A 19,522-nucleotide genomic window follows, 5' to 3' on the forward strand; every position below is an offset into this window, starting at 1 on the left:
CACACAGGCTTTTTATTTCTACTGCTGTTGTGTCTTAACATGTCTTAATCCATTTAGGCCTAGAATTAATGAATGCTTTAACCAGTGAAAAATAGCAGATATACAAGCTCACAGCGCGGCACAGAGTTTTTTTGAAAAAGTCGTGAAAATGTGTGCAAATCTTTGAATATGTACTTTTAAAGCGAACGTTTGTAAATCAAATTTTGCTTCTGGGTGGTCCCTGGAACTAAATATTTTGAGATGGGGGTCCGTGGCCAAATAAATATCATTTTGGGGGTCCTTCACATGAAAAGGTTTGAGAACCACTGACATAGTAGTCTCTCAAGAACAGACTAACTGAGCTCCAGTTAAGTGAAAAGGACCTTTTCTTTGACGATGGCTTGCCAGATTGCTGACATAGAAACAGAGGTTTTTCAAAAAACCTTAGAGGGATTCAAAAGACACTTCGGGTCAAAATTCTAATTTTCACGATTTTTCAAAAATGGCAGATCTACAAGCTCGCAGCGCGGCACTCGGTGCCGCGCTGTGAGCTTGTATATCTGCTGTTTTTCAATAGTTAAAGCATAAAATAATGATACACAATAATATGTACCCGTTCTAAATGGGTTTTAAAGGATAAACCCTGAACACAGCAGTCATCAGAACTCTGCTGCTAGATGTTTAACTACATGAACACCAGCCTCCTTTTATTTCTGCCTTCTCTGGGCATGTCTTAGCCTTTCTGGCAAAAGAATAACACATCTACAAGCTTGAACTTGGATCAGAGGGTAGTTATTACAGGGAAGAAGAAAAAAACATAATCAAATCAATAATTAATACATTCATACAACTTGATACAAGTTGCTGTATAATAAAAGGGATAATAGCACTACAGGTTCTCTCTGTGTTTACCTTGCTTAATGTTCACTGTGGATAAACGAGTGTCTACTAAAAAAAAAAACACATCTTTCACCATTGGATTTTTTTTTTTTCTTTTTTTTTTTGTCAAAGCGCATAAGTATTGTAGTGGAGTTAATTAAAACGAACACCGATCTTGTGAAGAATTCAAACGGGACAGCCACATATTGTAAAGTTTCCACGATTCTGCCAATGATCATATTCTTTGAGACACACGTCCGGGTTTTGGCCGAGTCAAACAAATGAATCATGTGACGTTGAACCCCTTCCGCTATTGGCTCATACTAGGACATTACGTACTGGTATGTGTAGGCAGAGAATAATAATAATAGGTTAGCCAGTCTTACCGTGTTCTCCCCCTGGCCCTCGGTGTGGTAGGCGATCAGGTGGGACTTGGTGTCGAAGGGCATTTCAGTGAAGCCCCCCGGCAGACCCCCGGGACCCCCGCAGTAACAGAACAGCAGCAGCAGAGGGACCACTGTGGACACGACATGGAAGGGCATGTTTACACTTAACAACAGCTTCAGAGGGGGTTTCAACTGACAACATTGAGATAAGTGATGGGTCACATTCAGAATGACAATAGTGAGTTAACTTTGTTACTGTCACACTTGATAGCACTGACTAGCATTGACTGTTTGGACACTTTTTGTTTGGCACTGCATTGATTGTGCTTTAATTTGTGTTGTGATGTGACACTTGTCGTTGACTGCTTTTCGACACTTTATGTACCGGTATATATTCTTCTTTTTTGTGCCTTGCTCTTTTTACTGTACACAACAGTACTTTCTTTTTCATACTTCTCTTTAACTTTGTAACCTTAAACTGCTGTGCTGCCTCTGGGCGACTGATTTCCCCCCTTGGGATAATAAAGGTATCCATCTAGATAGCCGAAAAGTTTGTCCTTTATTGTAAAAAGACATGGAGAAGAAATAAAATAACTAAGTGAACTCACTCTTGTCAATCTGAGTGCGACCTGTGAATTATTTACAGTACATGTTATTATTGGTCTAAGAGGATGTCGCACCAGCGGAGGCAGAGCGCAGTGGTAAAACTGTTTTTAAACAGAACCACAGCTTTGCAGAATGAAAGTTAAATGAGGACTCTCAGCCATGCATTCTCTGGATTTCTCTTTAATTACACTTGTTTTGGGTGTTTAACCAGTTAGCACACATACCACCTCCTCCTGGCTCATCATAACATAATCTCCTCTCTCCTCCTAAGCTCTTCAAAGTAAACTTCATAAAGTGGCAGTGCTGGAATGCTTACACAAATGAATGAATTGTTATAGACACGTGTCCAGTAAAACAACACCATCTAGTGGCAGAAAATGGCAACTGCAATCATGTGTTTTTCTAAGGAGAACTGTGTATGTTTGTAAACTGATTCATTTTGGACTTCAATCAAGCTGCCTCATGCTACAGAAACAGGAGATCCTGCCCTATCAACCTTTGGTTCCCATGGCTACTTACTACAACTGCCTGAAGCTCAAAACGTAATATGTGGGGAATATGTCTCGATTTAGCGGTATGAATTTGATCTCCCACATTCTCCTGTACGCATCAATTCCCTGTAGAGGAAAATATATATAACGTCTCTGTCTGGTGGAAACCTCATATGTCCAAAACTGTTACTTTTCAGGATTCAGCAATAGCAAAAGTAGCAGAACTAGCTTAAGGTGGCTCAAAGCTTGTAGATCTGATACTTTTGATGCTTTTGTGTGACACTATAGTATGATCAAGTAGGACATTAATTTAAAACATGGAGATAAAAGGTTTCTGCCAGAAAGCAACAATATATATTTATTGCTTTGTAGGACAAAGTTACATATTCTACCTTTAAAGGAGTAGTTTGCCCCCAAAATTACTTATTTTCTATTGATTACTCATGGCATGGAGACTTGGGTTCAATATATATACGTATATATGTATTTATTATTATTATTATTATTATTACCCTTTATATAATGTTTTAGTCGCATTCCTAAGACAATAATTTCATTACAATAAATGTACCCCCATCGACTCCAGATGGGGACTCAAACAAATGTTATTGAACTCAAGTCTCCATGGCATGAGTAATCAATAGAAAAGAGGTCATTTTGGCGGTGAACTACTCCTTGGAAAACCAGGTATGTCTTGGTACTCACGCAGTAGCAACAGCGCCCCCAGCAGCATCAGTCCGATGGCAGCGGCCCCTAGCTCCGCCCCTTTGTCCGCCTTGCCGTGCGCGCCGCGCATGCTGCAGGTCCCGCCCGCGTCGCACGTGCACACCTCCACGGTGAGCCGCTGGGGCTCAGGGCAGCCCAGGCCCTGCTGGTCCATCACCTCCACCATCACCTCGTAGGAGCCAGGCCACATGCTCTGCTGCGCCCGCAGGATGGCTGAGCTGTCTGCAGGGTGAGGGGGAGAGGAGAGAATGACACATGGCTGGATTTAATAGCTTAGTAACAAGATACGTTAATAGTAAATGTGAAAGTATTTGGTTTTGTCTTTGTAACTTGTTGATTTGGCTTCCAAAAAAAGTGTAGGAGTAGTTCACCCTCACTTTTGTTTCTATAGATTACTCATGACTTGAGTTCAATAAAACTTTTTTGGGTTTTCGTCGCATCCGTCCCCATCCGGAATCAATGGGGGTAAATGTACAAAAATCGAATTTTTGTCTTTATATATTATTACAATATTATTAAATAAATAACAAGTCTCCATAGTTTCCAAGTTTCCATCAATAGAAACAAAAGTCCTTTTTTTTCTATTATCTATAAATAATTGTCATTAGGTGATTATCCAGAGTTGGGTCCTCAAGGCTTGGACTCAGACTCGAGTCCCAAAGGTTATGACTTGATCAAATAAAATAAATAATTCAGACTTGACGTGGACTTCAACGCCCATGACTCGTGACTTGACTTGAAACTTCAAATCTTTTCAAGTCACATGACACCTTCCAACAAGCTTAGGAATTGTTTGGGACAAAAACGTTTAGGAGTTGGACCTGACTTGGGGCTCGTCAGTCTTGACTTGGGACCTGACTCACACTTATTTTTACTTGCAAAACGATTACTTTTGTCCCACCTCTGCCCCTAACTCACCGTCAGTGTTGGTTTCGTCGACTAAAACTATGACGAAAAATGTTTGTCGTCTGCGTTTTTTTCACTGATGAAAACTAAATAGAAACTAAATAAAAACTAAGCTGTGATGACTAAAACTAAGACTAAATATATTGGCAATTTCGCCAACAAAATAAAAACTAGACTAAAACGTTAGGGAGGGACTAGTGGACGAGAAAGTAATTTGGTTGCTCTCAGGTGTTGCGTGCTGAAAATAGCCGATCTACAAGCTCACAACGCGTCGCGCGCAAACCAAGTGTAAAATCAGTCATTACGATGCCATCAAGGCCTGCCAAAATACATTTCAGTTGACTAAATCAACTGTAGATTTAGTCACCTAAAATCTTATGATATTTAGTCGACTAAATATTAGACTAAAACTAAAACTTCCCAGGTGACTAAAATATGACTAAAACTAAAAGACATTTTATTCAAAAGACTATGACTAAAACTAAAACTTCCCAGGTGACTAAAATATGACTAAAACTAAAATACATTTTATTCAAAAGACTATGACTAAAACTAAAACTTCCCAGGTGACTAAAATATGACTAAAACTAAAAGACATTTTATTCAAAAGACTATGACTAAAACTAAAACTTCCCAGGTGACTAAAATATGACTAAAACTAAAAGACATTTTATTCAAAAGACTATGACTAAAACTAAATAAAAGTTTGCTGTCAAAAACAACACTGCTCACCGTTGAGATGCTCGGTGGTCCACTTGCCCTTGGTGCCCTCCTCCATGACGGTGAAGCTGAAGGGGGCGCCGTTAGGGAAGGCGTCCTGGTCCGTGGCGCTGACGGTGACGGCGTCGGCGTCGGCACACATGGTGTGCAGGCCGCTGGTCAGAGAGGGACAGTGGTCGTTGAAGTCCTGCACCTGGATGGCTATGGTGCCCGTAGCCGTCTGAGAGGGCACGTCTGGACAGGGAGAGAGAGGAGTACTTTTACATTTCGCTTCCCCCAAACATTGCCAATTTCACTAAAGCAGTGGTTCTCAACCTTTTCAGGCTGTGACCCCCAAAATAATCATATTTTAACTGGGGACCCGGACCCCCACCCTGACGAGCGCTAAGACTTGAGGCATTACATTTGGCATAACACGGTTCTATTGTGAAAATAGCCGATCTACATGCTCACAACGCCTCGCAGCGCGAGGCGTTGTGAGCATGTAGATCGGCTATTTTCACAATTACTGCCTCTAATTTTTGACAATTTGTCCCATGTTTCATTTGTCATTTCAGAGGTATTAAAAAGTCCTTCAATTGTCACTTTAGAAATGTGCAGATATCCTCTATACACTTAAACCTTATGTTGGTTTGTTTACTGTTGAGTGAAGAAAACAACATTGCACATTAAGTTAATCATCTGGGGACCCCCCAAAATAATTTGAGGACCCCCCCTGGGGGTCCCGACCCACAGGTTGAGAACCACTGCACTAAAGTACAGATTTTTGATTAATTTATTAGATCCCCATTAGCTTACTGCACTGTTACAGCAGCTACTCTTCCCGGGTTCTCAACCAACATCATTTAAATCATTACAGACTCATCACAACATACAGTACTAACACAAAGACACTAACTCATAACCTGTAAATACCATAGCATTAAAATGTCATCTTCAACATAATTGATGAATCTCTTAACTCGACATTAAATGTCAAACTAAATATTATAGTGGGATCTGCTTTGTAATGACCTGTTCTTTGTTTAACATTGGTTGTACATGAACAGAACAGGAATTTACCCGCTGATGACTGCAGAGTAAAATAATGATGTGCATCTGAGAACAATAATACATTGTTATACTGTAGATTGTTTCTGGGTTTTAGTTATGATAACGTTAATTAATAATTAAAATCAATTATTTGTTGCACCCCCAGAAGTATATGAAAGGACATACTGTATTTGCTATCAAAAGTATGTATTCATTTGTAAGAGTTAATGTGTTGTCCTACAGTATACTGCCCTCTGCTGTTGAGATCAGAGATGAGCAGTCCATAACAACTGACAGCCAGGCTTACTATTCTCCCGTTTCATGGAACACTCTACAATGCATGCTAAAAATTAATGCTCCAATATCCTATGGTCAATTTAATAATATGCTCTTAAATATCCCTACCTCAGTATGCAAGAAATACAATGAAACATCATAGGGATTAGGGAAATACCCTATGATGTTTCATTTTATTTCTTGTTGTATATTTGTATATGTCTTAATTGTTGATCTTTGTGTGTGTAATCTCGTCAGCATAGCAAATGAGGGTGAACCTCAATGCTCTTTTCGAGAATAAATAAAGGTTTCAATCAAACAATCACTATTCAACATAGCGTTGTTATGGAACCCTTATCACACACTACTTGTATGTGTTATGAGATGATGTTTCCTGTGTTGTACACGTTGGCGAGAGCCAACGCACATACCGTATAGCCTACACACAGTCTATCACCTTAAAAAAACACACAGTGCAGTGTACGGAAGGTAGATACTGTTACATTGCACTGTATGATATAGATGATTTAAAGATGTTGTGAATGTTTTGTGAAGTAACATGGCACTCACAAGTAAAAACAGCGACAGCATTTACCTTCTGTCATGCACAGTATCTTGGCGTAGTAAGTCTTTTATTAGCCCCTTACGTTTCTGAATTTACAATTTTTTATATTTTGATATTTTATATTGGTAAATACAGTCACTTGCTCCTTGGTTGGGTAGCTCTGATACGCAACGCTACCACTGTCTGGTCTCGGACGAATACAGCGTCGCTCAGATGTTGTTGAGATTCTTTAAAGATACCCAGAACTGCACCAGGAGACCGCGGAAACGTGTGCGAAGCGGCGCTAATCGGTGATGCCATTATGTATTTTTTATCTATTTGTGAATGTTTTGCTGCTTTTTCCAAACTGTCTCTCGCTTCCTCATTACGTCACATGTCCCGCCTCCCCGCGGCGTCTTTTGGCTAGCTGGTAGTGTCAGCCTGTCTCTGATAGATCAGAGGCAGGAACGTAGCCAACCACACCGCGGGGAGGCGGGACATGTGACGTAATGTGGAAGCGAGAGACAGTTTGGAAAAAGCTGCAAAATTTTCACAAATTGATAAAAAATACATAACGGCATCGCCGATTAGCGCCGCTTTGCACACGTTTCTGCGGTCTCCTAGTGCAGTTCTTGGTATCTTTAAAGAATCTCAACAGCATCTGAGCGACGCTGTATTCGTCCGAGACCAGACAGTGGTAGCGTTGCGTATCAGGAAGAGTGAACTAAGGAGCAAGGGACCCTAAATACCGTCTTCCAAATACAAAAAAAGGTAATTTAAGGGTCCCGAGAGGGGCTAGTCTTTTAATTACCTTCAGTCATGCACAGTATCTTAGCGTAGTAAGTCTTTTATTTACCTTCAGTCATGCACAGTATCTTGGTGTAGTAAGTCTTTTATTTACCTTCAGTCATGCACAGTATCTTGGCGTAGTAAGTCTTTTATTTACCTTCGGTCATGCACAGTATCTTGGCGTAGTAAGTCCCGTTGGTCAGGAACGGAGACTCTCGGTCAGGGTTCTTGTTGAGTTTGATTTCGGCCGTCTTGGGGTCGATGGTCAGCCAGTTGTCAGGGTCTGAGCCTTTAGCATACCTGCACCACAACCACACACAACACAACCAAAACCATGTTATCTAACACATTAAAACCTTTAACCATCATTTTAATAATAATTCAATCATTTTTAAATCATAGTTTTTTAATAATAATAGCAGATCTACAAGCTCACAGTGCGGCACCGAGTGTCACGCTTCCATAAATGCCTTCTAAATCCTTCTATGTTTTTTTGAAAAACACGTGTTTCTATGTCAGTGGTTCTCAAGAATTATATGTAGGCTATTTGGCCAGTGACACCTGTCTCAAAATATCATGTACTGTATCAGGGACCTCCCAGAAGCAACTATTTGAGTTACAAATGTTTCGCTTTAAAAAGATACATTCAAAGAATTTTCAAAAAATGTTTGTAGATATGTGGATCTTTGAATATTTCGACCCGATTCTATGAATGCCTTCTAAATCCTTCCTCTAAATCAGTGGTACTCAAACTTTTTCACGTCAAGGACCCCCATGTATTTGGCTGCGGACCCCCGTCCTGTCCTGTTCCAGGGACCCCCCCAGAAGAAGAGATTTTATTTATTAAAGTTTGCTTTGAAAAATAATATATTCAAGATTTGCACACATTTACTTGATTTTTCAAAAAGAGCAGATCTACAAGCTCTCAGCGCGGCACACAGTGAGAAAAAGTTAGAGATATTGATACTGATATAGAGGTGATACATGTCTGGGTCATGTCATGTCAGGGCTTGCTGTTCACGGCAGCCTATCACAGCTGACTGTCACACTGTTACATCAGCAGCAGTACAGACTGTACCGGAGTACAGTTACAGTTACAGTAGACGAGGTGGCCGAGTGGTTAAGGCGATGGACTGCTAATCCATTGTGCTCTGCACGCGTGGGTTCGAATCCCATCCTCGTCGCATTATGCTGGAGACGCGGCTTTCTTGTTGACACAGATTAGCGCGTGTGTCCGTCCGCATTCCACGGGCAAAACAAACGCTGAGTCAGCTAGAGCAGAGTAATCACATGACCTCACACTAGAAGGACGCTTTCCACATTATGCTGTTAAAGCATTGGTTCTCAAAGTGGGGTCCGGGGACCCCCGGTGGTCCTTGAGGGAGGTCCAGGGGGTCCCCAGCTAAATGATAGTTAGGAACCAAATGGACCATTATGGGTGTAACTCAGAGAGTGTCAATGTTAATTTAACTCTGAGTGTACAAATGGAACCAGGGTTCCATTTGCACACTCTCACAGTTAAATTAACATTGATTTTACAATATAAATTGGGGTCTCAGAGATAGAAATGCCATTAAATGGGGGTCCGTAGCCTAATGCATGTCAAACTGGGGGTCCTTGAAATTAGAACGGTTGGGGATCCCTGCTAGAGCCGTAAAGATTTTCTATTATGGGGGTCTGTGGCATATCTTTTTAAATGTGGGGTCTGCGGGTTAATAAGTATCAATGTGGGGGTCCTTGCCATGAAAAGGTTTGAGAAACACTACTGTAAAGCGTGCTGTGTTGCGCCCCCTAGATGCAGTTTAGAAACCTCTATTTTCAGCAGTGTGGCTGATAAAATATTATTACCTCACCTAGGGCTGTCACAATTATTACATAATCGTCTAATCACGGTTATTTGACATAATCGTGATTATTTTTCACAATCGTCATAATCGTTTCCATGTAAAAAATAGTGGAAATATCAGATCTGCGACGCGTTGTGAGCTTGTAGATCGTCTATTTCCACCATCAATGTTCTTTTTTAAGTATGTCAAATATGTCAGTAATTTCTTTGTATATTTAGGTTATGTGTCATATCTACCATGTGCAACTTCAAAGCCTAAAAGCCAAACAGAAATGTAATTGTCAACGACAAAAACACAATTAAATCGTTAATCGCAATTATTTGAGTGACAATTAATCGTAATGTAAAATGTCATAATCGTGACAGGCTAGCCCTAACCTCACCTTTAAATGTCCTAGCATTGCCTATAGCGCTGGTTCCAAAACAACAACAATAATTATTTATTTTAACTCTTTGAGTGCCCCCTTTTTCACCACTAGAGGGCCCCAATGACCAGAGAATTCTACTTAGACAGTGCTGGTATATGCAAAAGCCCTGCAGCCATGACATGCCTGAACACTTTCCTTTGTGCATGTACAGGAAGAGGATGAAGTTAGCTTGAAGTTAGCTATTGGCTACCAAGCATTTTAGAAGATCTATTTTCTGCAATTTAGCCTCGATTAAACCTTGCACACCTCATGCATGGGAAAAAAACAGAGAAGAATGAGCTCTAAAAAATCCAATGCAATCCTGGATTGCATTGGAGTGGATTTGTGCAGTTTGTTCACAGCTTTCAAACAAAAAAATCCGATTGGAAATCCGTTCAGGCATTCTTGAGATAATAGCCATTATGTTTTACATGTTATGTAAACAAAAATGGCTGCCCTATATGTTAGATGGGGTTGTATGGGGGTGGAACATGCAAAATCGCGATTGAAATCATGTTCACCAGATTTGATGGGGTCCAAAAAAAAAATCAAAAACATTTTTTTTTTTTTTTTTTTTTTTAAAGCCGAACTAGTTCGGGATCGGCACTCTGCGATACGCTAATAAAGCCGAACTAGTTCTCAATGAGTTACTATTCAATGATTTTTTTTTTTTCTTTTTTTTCCCAGCAAGACAAATCTAAGAAATTCCATTCATCAGAGCACAAATGTTTAAGAAGCAGTGAAAATACCTGATCTACAAGCTGGTAGATCTGCTGTTTTCACTAGTTTGGGTCACGGACAAATATCTAATTTCTGGCTTATAGCTTATCCCCATAACAGGGAACGTGTTAAAGGTGCTGAACCGACACGTACTGTACTGTATGTCAGCACAGCAGTGAGTTTGAACGTGGGAGAGGAATGTGTAGTGAGTGAATGTGAACCCTCAAGGATCAGATTACCTCACTGCATTTGACCCAGCAGTTTGCTGCTATAAGAGAGAGCACAAGAGAGCAGTCAGAGGTTGTACAGACTGTAATCCCTTCCCAGTCAGAGTTTGAATGAAAGTATAATTATATGTGCAGGGTAGGGCATTCACCAAATATTCTAATATTCAAATATCAAAGTCACTATTCGACGTTGTTCACCGAAGTCGAATATTCGCTTTTTTATTTTTTTATTGTTTTCTCTTTAAAAAAATATATAGTTTATAAAGCTTGGCTAGATAGGAAGTCATAAGAATGAGTCGTCAATGCCCCTGGTGGATGAATTTGTTAATGCTCTATACCAGGGGTTCTCAAACCTTTTTAGGCTGTGACCCCCCAAATAAACATATTTGAACTGGGGACCCCCACCCTGACAAGCACTTGGAATTGTAGGTATTACATTTAATGTGACTCGGTTCTGCAGATAAATATTGTGAAAATAGCTGATCTACATGCTCACAACGCCTCGCGTTGTGAGCAATTTCACAATGTTTGCCTCTTGCTTACTTAATATTTGACAGTTTGGCCAGTCCAGTCGAATATTCGAATACTTTGAGGTAGAATAATTAGAATACTAAAAATCACTATTCGTCGTGAATGCCCTGGTGCAGTTATTTCCATACAGATGTGAGGGGGACTTGGTTTAATCGACTACATTTTAATAAAATATTTTATTTAAAAAAATAAAATCCTCTCTTATGCCAGGGTGCCAGAAGTGATCACCCTCCCCTGTGCCAATGTTAGCACCTGTGCTGCCTAAGGTTGCCTACCCCAGCCCCAGGCGTGAGCAAGCATGTGCATGCATTACGTGTACTACAAGCAAGGTTATAATACATTAGTTTTGAATTTTTCATCATGGTTTAGTTTTACTCAGTTTTGACTTTTTTTCTAATTCAGTTAGCTTTAATTGGTTTTTCGTGGATTTGCTTGTTTTTATAATTTTTTTAGTTTGTTTTCATACTTCGAGTTATTTGTCAGGTTCAGGATTCAAAAAGCTCAGAGTAAGTAAGCTTATTCTCTAAAAAGATACACATACTGTTGGTAACGAGAAAAGCTAAAACTAAGGACTTGTGTCTATAATTTCAGTTTGTTTTAGCTAGTTTTGTAAACACAATACCGTTTCAGTTAGTTATCTTTTTTTATTAAAGTTTTGATTTAGTTCAGTTAACTAAAATGTTTTTTCAATTTTAGTTTGAACCCTAATAACCTTGACTACAAGTTGCTGACCTGACGTTGGTGGCAGGTTTGCCTGTGTCTCCGTCCAGAGCCTGGTAGGTGGTGATGACCTGGTTGGTGTCCACCACGCCCCCCTCTGAGATGGGGATGGCTTTGACCTTGGGGTCGAAGCGCGGACCCTCGGGCTCGTTCTGCACTGAGATCTTTATGGGGTAGTTCTTGTACGTGATGGTACCACCGTCTGGGAAAGAATAGATGGATAGATGAAAGAATGAATTCATTAACTCACTGAACGCCAAAAACGTACTACACGTCTTTGATCTGTAGTGCCAATTACGCAATTTACGTCTTTTTAATTAATCAAAAGTTTTATATTTCATAATCTAATTGTAATTTCAAAAGTCCGCTCTAAACTCATGCCGTTTGGCTCTGCGACCGGACCGATTTGACTGTAGCACCGGGAAACACAGTCCGACGGGAAACACAGTCCGGATGGTAGGTACCGAACATTGGTTCCTACCACCTTAATGTTAACTATACACGTTCGTTTATACACTTCCCGTGCTTCCCAGACGAAATATGAGTACTCATTCGAAAGATCGCAGGCTCGGAACGTGTTATAGCATGTTAGCAAAAAGGCCTGGCCAAAATGTAAACAGGCCCCAGTCCAAAAAAATGTAAGTGTCTCTTTCTTCTTCTATTTGACGATCAGATAGTAGGAGAGCACCACCTGGTGGTTTTCAAAGGCCATTGCACTCTAGAGAACACACAGTCCCAATGACAGCATAAACATATCATAATGATCAAGACATCTTACACATGTTCTATTGAAGCCCAAATCTAATGATAGGATATATATATATATATATATATATATATATATATATATATATATATATAAATATACATTTTTTCCTTTGTAAGAGGGGTAGTGTGGCTTTCGATAGAAGCATAGATTTATATATGTCATTTAAGTACAAAATATGATTTTGGCCCCCATAAAAAGGTGAAATTAAACAAAATGGCTGGCACCAGTTTTGTAGATTTTTTGCAGATCTGTTGTATGATGACGTTTAAAATAGTGACTTAAGTGATTAATGAGCTCAACTGTTCAACGGACCAACAAAATAATCTATCCGAATGTTTTTGCATTCATTTGTTGCTTCTCGATTTTTCGATTAATCTAAACCATGGGTCTTCAACAGGGGGTCGGGGTCCTCAGAGTTACTACAGGGGGTCCTCCAAATCTTTGAGTGATAGAAAGTTGTTTTCTCCTTTTTTTGTATTAACCACTTGAACCCTTAGTGTCCATATTCTGAGTAGCCGAAAATAGCAGATCTACAAGCTTGTAGATTGGCTATTATTCGGCAACGAGCTTTGGTGCAGAGGGGAAAAAGAGCAGACTAAGTGCAAGAGTGAAAGGTCAGGTTTATTACGTTTTGACGGTTCAAGTGGTTGAATATCTGAAAACACAAATTGACATGAATCCAAAATACACTGACGATTGTGCTGTCAAACAATGAAACTATATGGAATCTATGATAAGGCTGTGGGGGGTCCCTGCTTCATCTCTCTCTCAACTAAGGGGTCCTTGGCCTGAAAACATTGAAGACCACTGATCTAAACAGTAACCTCTAATAAACTAATGCGTGCGTACCTGTGAGGACCGTTCCGTCCGGTCCGAACACCACCCCCCCTCCTCCGTACGCTGCAGCAACGTTCTTAACGGCCAGGCCCAGCTCCAAGTCCTTCACGTCCTCGTAGTCTACAGCCTGGGGGTCGAGGACAGACAGGGACCATTTAATTATGGAGGAATCAATTAAAGTCAATACAATCAAATCTAATCTAGCTAATATTGTGAGTATTCATTACTATAGTAGAGTGTTTGAATTGAGTGTATTCACACAATTCATTCTACTACTCTGTCTATGCCATCATAATGTGGAATGCCCTGACATCATCCATTAACCCCGCAAGACCCAAATTAATTTCTACTGGCCAAAAAAAAAAATCAGATGGTGTTGTAGGAGTCCTAATCACAGGAAAATGTAATTTTAAAAAAATAATAATGTTTTTGTAATATTTTATAGCCATAAATCATAAATCATGCTTTAATTTGCATTTTGGGGATCGATTCCAGGCCAGGGTAGCAATGACGATGTGTGTCCCTGAGAAAGACTCTTAACCCCTAATTGCTCACACGCTCCTTGTGGGCAGCGAAGCAGCTGGGTTGGGCTGAAAATACTGAATTTCCCCCTCGGGAGGAAGTAGGTAACTATTATTAGAACACCCCACAAAGATCATTTTGATCAACTTCAGTTTTAGAGTGCTTATATTTCCAATATAAAATCATCACTCCATATGACACTACCGTATATGTGTGTGTGCAGTAACTGTCTCATTCATTGTTTATAGAAACATTACAGTGAGTGTGTGTTGCGTGTGCACCTTGTCGAGCATCAGCACGCCCTCGTGCGTGACGGGGTCGGTGGTGATGCTGAAGTAGCCCGCCTCGTTGCCCTTGAGGATCATGTAGACGGGCGCCCAGTTGTCTGTCCCCACCTGGTCCAGATCCACAGCTTTGAGCCTCATCACCTCCACTCCCTGGGTGTTCTCCACGATACTGCCCTCATACTGTATAATAAATATAATACATCATAAATATACTGCCCTCATACTGTATAATAAATATAATACATAATAAATATACTGCCCTCATACTGTATAATAAATATAATACATTATAAATATACTGCCCTCATACTGTATAATAAATATAATACATTATAAATATACTGCCTTCATACTGTATAATAAATATAATACATTATAAATATACTGCCCTCATACTGTATAATAAATATAATACATTATAAATATACTGCCTTCATACTGTATAATAAATATAATACATTATAAATATACTGCCTTCATACTGTATAATAAATATAATACATTATAAATATACTGCCCTCATACTGTATAATAAATATAATACATTATAAATATACTGCCCTCATACTGTAGGTACACAATACATTAGGGCATTAACGAAAAAGTCGACAAGTCGACTCAGTCGACTTCATTACACAAGTCGACTCCCACCAGAGAAAGTCGAAAGTCGAAGTTGAAAAAAAAAACTTTCTATTGTGAATATAGCAGATCTACATGCTCACAACGCCTCGCGATGCGAGACGTTGTGAGCATGTAGATCGGCTATTTTCACAATTTCTGCCACTATATATTTGACAATTTGGACAATGTTTAACTTGCCATTTTAGAGGTATTAAAAAGTCCTTAAATTGGCACTTTAGAAATGTGAAGATACCCTCTATACACTTAAACTTTATGTTGTTTTGTTTACAGTTGAGTGAGAAAACAATGTTTCACATTAAGTTAATCATCTGGAGACCCCCCAAAATAATTGGGGGGTCGTGTGTGATGTGATGACATCAGCAAACGATAAAGTCGACTTCAACTCAACTTTTTACTGAGTCGAGTCGACTTGCAAAAATCACAAGTCGTTAATACCCTACAATACATGATGAATAGGTTTCAAAGGTTTTTGTATCTAGACTAATCTATCTGATGCCGCGTTCACACTGGTAGCTATAAAAAACACAGGCTACCATTCTTTTACAATGGAAGTCAGTGACAAGCTATATATGACGTTTACAACTGCTACAAAGTTAGGGTACAAAAAAGTTGAGCTGGTTTCAACTTGTGTAGCTTTGCATCTTTTGTATCTGCCAGTGTGAGCGCATCGTTATTGCTGTCAATTTTAAAGGCTTACAAAATTGTTAAACTGGCATGTGAAACCTTCGGTTCTGGCCAATGCATGTACAAACACAAGCAACTTGTCTTGTAGATGTGTAGATTTGAACTTTCGTGTGACACTGAAGTATAATGAAGTAAGGCATTACACAAAGACCATTAAAAAATAGCCTGGAAACCAGACCAATCTGCCATTGCAACAAAACACATTGCCCTCGGAAGATTTGGTCTGGCACCGCTCAGTTGTGATTGGATTTCATTCCCTCCAAAGTAGTGAGGAACCAATCAGGTCCCTGTATGCAAATATGGGGCGGCTTTATCACCAGAGGCATCTTTTCTAATCCGGGCCCTTGAATTACAGGCTACACACAGAGATTCCAGACTAATATCTACACAGTTCTAATAGTCTGGCCCTGCCAGGCTACATAAAAAAGGTTGAAATATGGGGATAGGAGGTTATCTATGCCCGACCATAAGGACATTATGATCAACCAAACGTACCTGTTCTTTCTCCAGGGTGGGCAGGTTGTCGTTGACGTCAGAGATGTGGATGGTGACGCTCCCTCTCCCCGTGTGGCCGCCGGGGCGGCCGTTCAGGTCGGCTCCTTGCATCGTCAGGGTATACGTGTCATGGAGCTGGAATTCAAACAACACAAGATTCAAGATTGCTTTATTTGTTGTTATGTTTCCATCTGCAAGCAGCGTTTGAAAAAAAATAAAAATAAAATAAAAGATTATGTTTCTCCCATTTCCAGACAGCAAAACCCAATAAAAGAATAAAAGAAACAGTCCAGAAAAATACTCTACTATATACTATATATACTATATATATATATATATATATATATATATATATATATATATATATATATATATACCGTATATATATATATATATATATATATTAAAAAAAAAATATATATATATATATATATATATATATATATATATATTCTAAATAACCGATCTGAATAAATAAATCCTATATAAAGTCGTAGAAAAAAGTATAACCCTACCCATATAAAAACAGTATTGAAACTGAATTAATTAGAGTTCATCGCCTCTACTTTAGTGCATAGCAATGCATGCCTGATTGCGTGGAGAAAGAAACTGTTCATTATGGTCGAAGAAAAACCTTCTACTCACATACATTTATAGTGTAATGTAATGACCCACAATGTAGTAAAAATGCCTGTGCTCAACTTGAGTAAAAGTATTGGCATCAGGGCATATTTAAAGTAGGCCCTACTCGTTATGCATAATGTACTATTTCTTGAGTTTGATTTTTATTAAATGTTTTTATCTTTCGAAAATAGACGATCATCACCCAGTGTGTGACCACAGTCCAGTTTGTGATGCACCTAACCTTTGACACCTAAAGTAAATAGTAGTTTTCTTGCCAATAGAGCATCGCAGCGGAAGTGGTTTACTGGGGTCACTTAAAAATCGCCCATTAATTTTTCCCATAAACTTTTACAAAAATATTTATAACAATTGTGTTAAGCCTCAAACAAAGCCATCGAGGATGGCAGTGAATCATGGAAAATGAGACCTTTGTTTCTATGAAAAGAACGTTTTGAAAATCGCTAAACAAAGGGTATTTATTAAATGTAGTATATCAAATAATGAAATATTAAAATAAGTTTTCACATAGGATCAAAGGTTGTATGGTCATGATTCACTGCCATCCTGGATGGCTTTGTTCGAGGCTTTAATAACATAATTGTTATAAATATTTTTGTAAAAGTCTATGGGAAAAATGAATGGGCGATTTTTAAGTGACCCCAGTAAACCACTTCTGCTGCTATGCTCTATAGGATTGGAGTGTTGCCATTTTCAACCTGTAGAGGGCAGTGCACCACCAATTATCTGCACTTGGTCATTTCTGTGTAGCTGAAGAGCACCTTATCTAGAGATGGAAATGATGTTTCGGACCAACACTCCCATTCTCTTAAAAGGCAACGACTGCCCCTAAGTGCATGGGGCTCAAAACCATGACCCTGAGATTAAGGGCTCTATATGCCTTATGCCTTAACTTCTTTGCCTTTTTTTTACTATTTTGAAAAACATTTTTAAATACTTCAAATGCTGATCTACATATGCACGTTGTGAGCTTGCAGATCAGCTATTTGAAATATATATAACAAAATATGTCTATATAGTAAAAAAAGGCAAAGAAGTTAAGGCATAAGGCATAAGTCCTGGATCATAATAGAGCCCTTAGACTCTTATGCTCCACCGACTGAGCTAACCAGGCAGGCATGTCTGAAAAAGTGCAGAATCTGTTTTACCAGAAGCATGTCTGAAATAATAAGGATCCAAGCAAAGCCTCCTATATTCAAAGATGTTTGAATAGCAGAAACAACATGAGTTTTAAACAAAGCAGTGTAGATTTTGAAAACAAATTTTGATTTAGTTTTAGGCATAGTCTTTTGAATAAATAACATTCTGTTTAGCTGAAATGGTATGCGTTTCTTCTAGTTTTAATCGACTAAAACAGGGGTCTTCAACAGGGGGTCCGGGACCCCTAGGGGTTCCCCAGAGTTACTAGAGGGGGTCCTCCAAATCTTTGAGAGATAGAAACCTTTTTTCTCCTTTTTTTATATTAACCACTTGAACCCTAGCGTCCATATTCTGAGAACTTTAGCCAAAAATAGCAGATCTACAAGCTCACAGCGCCTCGCGCTGCAAGGTGTTGTGTGCTTGTAGATCGGCTATTTTTGGCAAAGAGCTTTGGTGTAGAGGGGAAAAAGAGCAGACTGAGTACAGAGTGAAAGGTCAAGTTTATTACGTACTGACGGTTCAAGTGGTTAAATATCTGAAAACACAAATTGACATGAATCCAAAATACACGATGATGATTGTGCTGTCAAACGATGAAACTATATGGAATTTCTGAAACGGTTGTGGGGGTCCCTGCTTCATCTCTCTCTCAACTAATGGGTCCTTGGCCTGAAAACGTTGAAGACTCCTGGACTAAACACCATCACATTTTAGTCGACTAAATCCACAGATTTAGATTGACTACAATGTATTTTGGAGGGGCCTTGATGGTGTCGTAATATGGCAGATTTTCACTTAGCTGCATGTTGAAAATAGCCAATCTACAAGCTCACAACGCACTGCGACACGTTGTGAGCTTGTAGCTCAAGGTTCAAGGTTCAACCTTATTGGTCCTACCTCTCTGTCCAGTGTGGGTTTCCTGACGTAGAGCTTTCCATCCTTGGTGACGTAGAACATGTCTTCACCACCAGGGGGCTGCTGGTCTACGATGCTGTAGGCGATGATGGAGTTGTTGTTGCCTGGCTCGTCTGCGTCTGTAGCCTGGAGCTGCATTATGAATGTATCTGCATGCACGCGCACACACACACACACACACACACACACACACACACACACACACACACACACACACACACACACACACATGCACACGCAAAACCATTAATACTGAATCACTGAGTTAAACAAGCCATTAACATCCACAACTACAATGAACAGTTGAAAAACTCAACATAAGTCAGACAGGTCAGAAGATACCAAACACTAAAAGGTTGTATTGTCATAATTTAAGCACATGTCGGCTCCGTATGCTGTGCATTTCATAATAGGCAAACATTCAGCAAAAACAGCAGATGCTTCAGGGTGTTCCAGGGTGTTTCTAGGGTGTATGAGCTCAAATATCCGCATGCCAAACCAAGGCAACGTACAGAAGGATCAGAAAGCTCTACACCTAGCATTGCTCCACTGACACACACCTGGTAGACAAACTGGAACCCCAAGTGTGATGGAATGCATTGCAAGTCAATGAGAGCCAGGTGGACAAGCGTATGAATAAACACTATCTTTTAATAATGTCTTTTAATAATGTTTTTATTGCGGTATTTAAAGAGCATAGTTTCTGCTTGGGCAGTTTGGGTCATCATGAGAATTGGTTGACAGGCTGTCTATGGTTGAAACGGTTTCCTTTAATTTGTCTGAAGCCAACATTTTACAGTCAAA

The 19,522-nt window shown here is 39.5% G+C and overlaps 1 protein-coding gene across 1 annotated transcript in view; it reads right to left on the minus strand.

Moving 5' to 3' along the window:
* Nucleotides 1-19,522, minus strand: part of dsg2.1 (desmoglein 2, tandem duplicate 1) — a 49,519-nt gene that overhangs the window by 12,343 nt on the left and 17,654 nt on the right. Inside the window, exons 5-13 of the mRNA XM_080726600.1 lie at nucleotides 18,701-18,867; nucleotides 16,022-16,156; nucleotides 14,195-14,380; nucleotides 13,404-13,518; nucleotides 11,798-11,987; nucleotides 7,492-7,634; nucleotides 4,706-4,927; nucleotides 3,047-3,289; nucleotides 1,245-1,375 (exon numbers count right to left, since the gene is read on the minus strand). Of these exons, the coding sequence (XP_080582726.1) occupies nucleotides 1,245-1,375; nucleotides 3,047-3,289; nucleotides 4,706-4,927; nucleotides 7,492-7,634; nucleotides 11,798-11,987; nucleotides 13,404-13,518; nucleotides 14,195-14,380; nucleotides 16,022-16,156; nucleotides 18,701-18,867 (1,532 nt within the window). The remainder of the gene's footprint in view (nucleotides 1-1,244; nucleotides 1,376-3,046; nucleotides 3,290-4,705; nucleotides 4,928-7,491; nucleotides 7,635-11,797; nucleotides 11,988-13,403; nucleotides 13,519-14,194; nucleotides 14,381-16,021; nucleotides 16,157-18,700; nucleotides 18,868-19,522) is intronic.

The sequence above is a fragment of the Nannobrachium achirus genome (genome assembly GCF_963921795.1).
Source record: "Nannobrachium achirus genome assembly, chromosome: 1".
NCBI classification, from domain to species: Eukaryota; Metazoa; Chordata; class Actinopteri; order Myctophiformes; family Myctophidae; genus Nannobrachium; species Nannobrachium achirus.